The sequence below is a fragment of the Diorhabda carinulata genome, chromosome 5, assembly GCF_026250575.1.
Source record: "Diorhabda carinulata isolate Delta chromosome 5, icDioCari1.1, whole genome shotgun sequence".
Classification (NCBI taxonomy): Eukaryota; Metazoa; Arthropoda; class Insecta; order Coleoptera; family Chrysomelidae; genus Diorhabda; species Diorhabda carinulata.
In genome coordinates, this window is record NC_079464.1 from 12,974,726 (window position 1) to 12,983,359 (window position 8,634).

The following is an 8,634-nucleotide window of genomic DNA, read 5'->3' on the forward strand; positions in this document are numbered from 1 at the left end:
CAATCTAGGACAATTTTTAAGATTCGTATAAGAACTTTTTCAATGTTGTTCATACATGGTTTAAAAAGTCATATTTGGTCTGAAATATTTGATTAGACCATATTTTGCTTAAATTGCACCAAGGACTTTTCAAAAAACGTTTTTTAAGCCGACAATATCCATTTTCTCTCTCGTTCGGGACATTTTATCTATACTGCGCATGCTTTATGCGTACAAAAGCACAAAACTAACTGAAGCGCTCGGAGAAGAGAAAGAACGATACATTATTTATTTTACTTAGTCGCTTTACCTTTCACTTATAGGAACTGATCGTGTAGAAGGATTACATATATTATTTTGGGTTAAGTTTTTTTCATTATTCGCCAATCTACAACCTATGAGCACGTGATACAAATCGTTTACTGCTCGTTCTGTTCCGCGAACAACATCACCGAACGCAACTTTGATTTCTGATGTTGACAGGTTGGTGTCTACTCCTCGATAGTACGGATGTTTTTATAAACGATCCTACATTTCTTAAATATACAAATGAAGTTTTTATTGACAAAAACTTGAAATGAATTGATGTCTTTTATTAATATGTTTTTATATTATTTATAAACAGAGTTGATAAACTTTTTTAGGTGTGTTATTTACAAGTATGAAGTCAAAGAAAACATATATTTATATATTTTCAGGTTTATATTCAAATGTATTTACACTGCTCTGTGATATTTAGCATTCCTATTTACATCAACAAAAATATCTTTTTGTGACAATGTTTATAGGACACTTCACTAGGATATGCCATTGGGGGCCCTTAACTGCTCTAGGTACATAATTTTGACTACAATAACACTTCCAGAATGCAACTGTTTCATTAATTTCAATTAAGGAATTTTATGCTGTGTGTTATCTAGTTTAACTAAATTATTGTTGTATCTGAATTTTTATTTTACAATTAGGTATAATCAAGGTAATAACAGCAATGACCATTCACTGTTCAAATATGTGGTGGCCAAGGAACACAATAGGAGGAAAAATAAATTTTTTCTGCTTTATAAGTTTTGCTGGACTCACATTATACAACTTTCTCTCATCAGTATACCATGGACCAGGGTATTTACAGTTAAAATGGAAACCAGTAAGTTTTTACATAAATTTTTGTACTCTTTGAAACATATTCAATTAATGGGTTTAAGAATTATTCCAAATAGGTAAATATTTAAATATGGGGCTTCACACCAAACTTATTCCAAGAATTTTTTGCTCCACTTCAGAACCTTTTAGGGGGTAAAATCAGTTATGTTAAGGTTGGTGAAAAATCGTGGATCTCTGTAGCCAATGAATACAAACAATTAGTGTGGTTTTCATAAAGGCCTCTGAAGAAGAATTTCACGATGTAACAAATAATATTCTGGCATCACCCCATACTCTCTCCACATTTTGGGGTGTATGCACACTAATCAGGATCCACTAGATTATAAGTATGATTAACTGTTAAGAATTTGAAGCCTATATCAAATAAAAGAAATACATACATATTTCACCATAAGCTGTCAATGTAATGAATGTATAAACATTTAGATAAGATTTCGTGAGAGTAGAGAAGAGTTATAATCTACAATACCGCCCTCAGATCCCAACTAGGGCTAGGCATTTTGGAATCCACCTCCTTCCCTTTTAGTGGATAATTACAATTTGCTGATAAATTCTCACCAGAGTTACCCATTCACAATAGAAGAGGTGGAGGGAAAAGGAGGTTTTAATTAAGAGGGCCTAATTTCAGATGGGGTCTAAGGGCACAGTCACTTGTATATATTGTAACTTTTTCTTCCTTTCACGAAACATTACCTAAATATTCACCTATCTATTAGTTTCATAGCAAAATCTTTTTCAATAATAAAATTGATAACAACAAAAATAGCTGAAAAAAAAATAATAAAAGATGACAATAATAATAAAAAAGTAACAATGTAGCACCAGAGTGATGGGGCTTAGGTTCCATAAAAGTACTTTTGGAACACTAAAAAATAACCCTTATGGGGAAAAAAATATTTGGATTAATTTTGGAATGGAGCTTCACTTCAAGATAAAGTAAAAAATTCTCAAGCCTGCACCAATACTTCTATGAAGCTTATTAATGCCAAAAATATTGTAGGAGAAAGAAGAATATTGTAAATTTTTGCAATTTTGTGTTCAATGCCAAGGATATAAAGCACCTAGATCTCATCATTGCAGAAAATGTAGGTATATTGGATTTTATATTTCTAACCAATAATAATTATTACAATTGGCTTGGAAAATTAAAAAAAAAGTATATTTAATTATAAAAAATATGGCTTAATTTTACAGGAAGGTTAGTGTTTATTTCAAGTTAACTTACAAAGTTTAGAAGTCTGGTTTTATGTCGCCCAAGATTGGTTCCAAATAGGTACTACGTCATCAGCACCGATTATATGGGAGTCAGTTTGATAAAATGCTACCGGCTAAAGCGCTATTTTGACAAGAAAGAATTGATTTGTTGATAAAAGCAGGGGTTTATTTGAGATTCATCAGTTCCAAATGGATTCCTTTGTAATGGCTAGTTATTTCGTCATAAATAACGATTTTATTTATTGAATTCTACGGCATAAAAGCAAGTGTAGCATACCTGTTATGCTAATTAATTAAATTATTTGAAGAGTTTAAAAATTAAGGGGTAGCTTGCTTTAGATGCTTCAAAAAATCGATTTTTTCGGGGATTTTTTTGGGAAGGAAAGACATATCCGATTGAAACAAAAATTTCAGGGTTTATTGTTATAAATTTCAAGAATCTTCTCAAATTTTTTCATCAAGATAACATGCCTAATAAGCATTTTGCCGAAGCGCCTCAAGTGTGCATTTATCGTGCGGCGGGGAAACATACAGGTCGCAATTTCCATCTGTGAAACAAAGGACCCAAAAAAAATTTCTTTTTTTAATAGTATAGTTTCTAGTTAAATCAACAAAGTGAGAAACTAACAATTTTTTGCAAATTGAAAAAAAGTCATTTTTTGGAATTGTCAAATCTAGTAACTGCATGGATTTCAATACTGCACTGTAGCCTTCATCGAACATTCCTCCAGCGATGTAAGCAGCAATCTCGGGTACCATGCGCTACAGTGGAATTGAACGACTCGTTCGCATTTTCTATGTGTCCACCCAAACATCTCGCTAGCAGCTCGTCCTTAGATAATTCCTCGTACACAGGACGAATGTGCTTCCCGTTCGTCAATTAGACGTGGAGGATGTTTAAAAGCAACCAGGGTGTTTGTCGCCATTCACACCAGCTTTCGGCGTCTTTCGGGCAATTGTCGTAACGAGGCAATTCATCTGTGGAACAATAATGATCAAGTGCCGACATTATTGCATTTCTTTTACTTTCTGCAGAGTTCAAGTTTCTTCGAATCGCCAGACATTCCTCCAGCGATGTAAGCAGCAATCTCGGGCACCATGTGGAACTCAACGGCTTATTAACAGCTCGTCCTGTTGGTTTAATCCACATCAAAAGTCTGCGCATGAAAATGTTTGCGATTTAATTCGATTTTTTTGACCAAGTTGAATGTTCAATGTCATACTCTATGATGGAAATGTCAGATTTGACATATTCACAACTCGAGTAGCATTCATTGTATTATCAAAGCTACATTGTAAGACTCACTCTTTCAAATTTGGAAAAGTGGAAAGATAAATTTTAATGTCAAGTTTTTTCTATTTCCATGGTCAATTTGTTGTGATCGACGAACCCTCTGAAGTTCTCTAAACGGAAAGTTTTGTTTCAGGTGGTCGCTGTGTATTAAAAATGGACCATCACTGCCCATGGATCAACAATTGTGTCGGTTGGGGAAATCACGCTCATTTCGTGTTTTTCTTAACGTTCGCCTCAGTGGGATGCTTTCAAGCTTCGGTAATTTTAAGTTGCTGTTTATACAGATCCATTCATAGTGTAAGATACTATCATTATGGGGATGTTTCTGTTCAATTCAGTCTATACGGAATGATTTGCTGTGTACTAGCGCTTGGATTGTCTATTGGAGTAGTAGCCGCTGTTGGGATGCTGTTATATTTCCAAGTTCAGTATGAGATATCTTGAAAGAAAATAAATTTTGAAGTAGTATTTTTTCATAGATTCGAGCAGTTGTAAAAAATAGAACAGGCATAGAAGATTGGATCTTGGAAAAGGCGGTTGCGCGACGGAGACCTTCCGGGGAATCCTTCAAATTTCCTTACGATCTAGGACCCATGAAAAATATACGTCAAGTGATCAATTTCTCTTGCCAACCTGTTGGTGATGGCATCATGTCTTGGCCAACGGCAGAAGGTTGTAATGAGTTTTCATTAACGGTAAATATATGGATTAGTTACTTCTTATTTTTTGTTTTTGTAATCTTAAAACACTGAAACAACAAAATTAAACCAAGATTCAACTGTGTACTGTAAATATTTCCTGAGGAGGGACTAAAAAGAGAGGAAGACAAAATCAGATGATTGATAGAAGAATGGTTAAGCAGAAAAAGATAAAACGGAAAATAAAAGTGAAGAAAACCAGGAGTCATTCAAAACCAACCATAAGAAACAAAATTAAGAAAAAAAATTAGAAAAACCAAAAAGAAAGCGTGTAAACAATTTGGAGAAGAATGAGCGAATAACTATAAAAACAATCTCCAAAAATTTTTGGAACAAAATTAGAGCATTGGGAAGAAGAAAAAGAGAGAAAATAAGAATAAGATTTATAAGAAACAATATAAAAGTAAACACGGAAGATATATTATAGACGTGGAAGAAAAATTTAGTCCCAGATGTAAAAACTTGACAAGAGAAGAAGAAATCGAGAAATTGTAAGTACAAGAGAGGAAATCACAAAGGAGGAAGTAGATGAGATAAAAGAAATAATCAATATTGAAGGAGACAACTTAGAAGTGGAAGTGATAATATATTTAGGATAAACAGGGATAGTAAATCAATTTAGTATAATGGAACATAAATAATAAAATACCTAGAGACTGTGAAATCAATTGATACCACTACATAAAAAAGGAAAAAAGGAGATGACTTTATATGCGAAAATGCAGAGTAATATGATTATCGTTACTTGGATTGAAAACATATGAGACAAATAAGAATCATCGAGACAAAGGAAATAGATTGATAAGGAAATGGAAGAGGAGCTGAAGGCATTTAGAGAAAAGAAAACAAACGATAAATAACGTAAACATATTAAGGAACTTGATAGAAATGAAAATAAAACAGGGAGAATAATTAGAAAAATAGGAATCCATAGAAAAGATATAATAAAAGGAATTTGTAAGAGTTTGTAAGAGGAAAAGTGGTAGAAGATCGTCGGAATCGAGGATGGAGATGGTCAAAATTAATTTTTAAACACAAAACTAAGTTTTATTGAATTTTCGTGATGTTCGCGTCTAGAATCATCTTTTTTTACTGTATGAATTTAGATTTTTTTAAATCACACATCCTGTATATTATACCTTTAATAGAACGTGCATAAAAATAAGAATCATTTCATACATACATGTCCTATACCTATATATAATAGTTGTGGAATTATTTTGACTTTTTTTCATTTTTCACCCTAAACATTTCTCCATTTTTGAGGTGACTTCGAACAAGTATTCAAAATGTTACAAATGTGGCTTGGGATACTTAAAAAAAGTTCCCAACGCTAAATACATCTATATAGAGAGAGAGATACATACAGGGTATCCCTAAATTCAACTGCCAACGCTCTAGGGGAAATTATTTGAATCAAATTATGCCTATCAGGATAGGGAAAAGTATCCTTTCCAAGATACAGGTTGTTAAAATTAAAAATAAAACGATTTTTTGACGATAAATTTCAAATGGTGTGATCGATTGTCATTGAAACTATCAGGTTGATAAACTATTCGTTTTAACATGCATAGATAGCAGGGGTCGACTACCCTTTTTACACCCCTGAACTCTCTGCCACTTGGTAAAATGTTCTACCATCATTTCTTAATAAAAAAGTAGACAGCCAATATTGAATGTATGCGATTGGAAGTAATGCCAAGCAAAATCAATTTACGCATCATGCTTTCTGGAACAACAGCCAATTTTGGACGACCTTCACGAAATTCATCCTGTACAATTAAATAAGGAAAACCATCGAAAAAAAAATTAGGCTCGAGATGATGTTTTATCGTCAAAAGTCGAAGCGACTTGATCGGCACATTCCTGTTGGTTTCATCCACGTCGAAAGTCATAGAAAATGCTAACGATTTAATTTTATTTTTTGACCAATATGAATGTTTCAACTATTTGTTAACAACTCAAATAGTACTCGTATGACAACACGTTTTGAGTACGTTCACCATTAAAATCAGTGTTGCCATATCTCAAAACTTAATTATATTTTATTTATATTTACCTGATTACATTTTTTACATAGGGATTTTGATCCTTTTAGATTGAACAAATAGAACAGAAGCAAGAAAAAAGACTCAAATCTCGACTATATAAAATAGTGAAGGCAGCTTCGGGATATTGGTTTCCGATATCTTTTGGAATTAGAGTATGTCTGAGTTACCCTTTCACGGATGAACCTAGAATACAATTAGATGTAGGAGATTCAGTAATAGTCACCAGATGGAGAAAGTGAGTTTCTTTTTTTGATATAAATGATTTTTAAAACTATGGAATTTTTACAGGCATTGGCTTTTTGGTGAAAAATTGCAAGTGAATGAACATACCGAAAGGATACGCGGTTGGTTTCCCAGAAAATGTGCTGTTGAATTAATTGAAAATAATACGGAACCATTAACTTCTAATCATCATAATAGTAATCATACTTCAACGTCTGGTCATAAGCGCCATAAAATTTTTAGTGATAAAAAAAAGAAATAAAGCCTTTAACTAATTTTAGTTTTTCTAATAATAAGCTCGAGAACCAAAAAATCCAGTCGAAAGTCAAAAAACATTATTAAGAAAGGAAAATACATGATACTATACGAATTTTTGACTAAATTCACGGTATGACCGTTTTGAATAGTGTTGTGAGTTGATGACTTAAAATTAAACTGTCTAAGAGTTTTTTTTTTAAATACCAACGTTTCTATCTTTTATTTGAACTTTTTCTAAAATATATGGTATATTTCAATTCGAATTTTGGGGAAGATAAACAAGTAATTGTATTGATTCTCCTTTAAATAAAATAGTAATCGCCAATAACCACCACGTTGAATATAATGTAAAAAACTCATATGAATTTGTGGAGTTAACAAAAGATAAACACTGGATAATGGTTATATTCTGATATCTTTTAGGGCGAATTTACATGGGGGATAGTAGCTTAAGCTAGTAACTAAAACTAGTTACCAAATTTACTTACTGGCAAATTACTAAAATCAGTAACTAAAATTTAGGTTCGGTTTTTTAGCGAGTGTTTACATTTTGACGGCATTGTATCTTGGACATTGGTGTCAGACTTCATTATAGAAGGACCAACCTTTTGTAGCATTGTGTCAAATTGTTGCTTGGACATTCTCATGTAGTTTCTATACTCCTCGAGGTCTTCTACGAGCTAACCATTTTCTTATCCATACACGCTTCTTTTTATTTTGTTCACGTTATATTACTTTATTAATTTCTGCGCATAATATAACTATACACTATTTTACGACTGATCTAAAACGTTTTTGTTCGATGTACGCCATTTTCATTCAGTGACTAAACAGAGCGTGCTAAAATATCGCGTAGACAAATAATAAATGGTAAGTAACTTGGATAATTGGCTCATGTAAATTCGCTTTTAGATCATACTTAGAATTATAATAAATAACATCATTATTCGTAATCCCACCCCAATTGGCACTTTAACTAAAGGTTCCTTTAAAGTGAAGTGGTCCCGCAATCGATTTGTAACGATCTATTAAATAAAGGCTCCTTTAAGGCCTTAAAAGAACGTTGACAAGTTTAAAAATTTTTGATAGGTACTACGGATAATATTCTGTACTTTTCCAATATATGTCGTTAGAAAAAAAAACAAAATAAAACGTAGAAGTGTGTGTTAAAAGTGTTTGTTTCGTCACTAACATTTATTTTGGCTCGATCTTAGATGGCGTGCTGTTGTGTTTTCTTTTTGTCAAATTGATTCTTCAATTCAACAATTATTTTCAATCGTAAGTATCAAATGTTTCATATGATTGATTTATTATTATTTTCAATTGTATTATTTTTTTTGTATTTAGGTATATTCTTGAAATGATTGCAAAGAGACTTCGAAGTACCAATTTTGGGAAAGAAGAATGTCTCATATTAATTGAAGAGGTGAAAAAATATCAAGTAACAAACAAATCTCGCTTCGGATAATGTGAGTACTTTGGTGATTACAGTAGTATTAGACGATTCAGTGAATTTTTGATTGCAGTGGTGTAATAAATATACTTCTCATAAACTAAAGAAGTCAGCGAATTAACAACTTAGATCAATAACAAATCTGTTAGAAGTAAAAAATAAATATGAAAAAAAAATTATATTATTTGAGAAAAAAAGAATTTTTAGAAATGGTTTACAAACAATGAACAAGAAAGCTATCAATGGTAAAAAATATTATGGATTAGGTAAGGGTGTTCTTGTGAAAATAATTAAAGATGTTAG

The 8,634-nt window shown here is 32.1% G+C and overlaps 1 protein-coding gene across 2 annotated transcripts; it reads left to right on the forward strand.

The window, feature by feature from the left end:
• Positions 1 to 438: 438 nt before the first annotated feature.
• Positions 439 to 6,895, forward strand: LOC130894646 (palmitoyltransferase ZDHHC6). 2 transcript variants are annotated; one of them, XM_057801584.1, is made up of 8 exons: positions 445 to 623; positions 678 to 812; positions 945 to 1,123; positions 2,141 to 2,225; positions 3,783 to 4,072; positions 4,129 to 4,344; positions 6,446 to 6,633; positions 6,687 to 6,895. In XM_057801584.1, exons 2-8 carry the CDS (start codon positions 758 to 760, stop codon positions 6,880 to 6,882), a joined length of 1,209 nt encoding a protein of 402 aa, XP_057657567.1. In that variant the 5' UTR covers positions 445 to 623; positions 678 to 757; the 3' UTR covers positions 6,883 to 6,895. The 2 variants fall into 2 exon arrangements, with proteins under 2 accessions (XP_057657566.1, XP_057657567.1); XM_057801583.1 differs by having other exon boundaries at positions 439 to 812.
• The last annotated feature ends 1,739 nt before the right edge of the window (positions 6,896 to 8,634 follow it).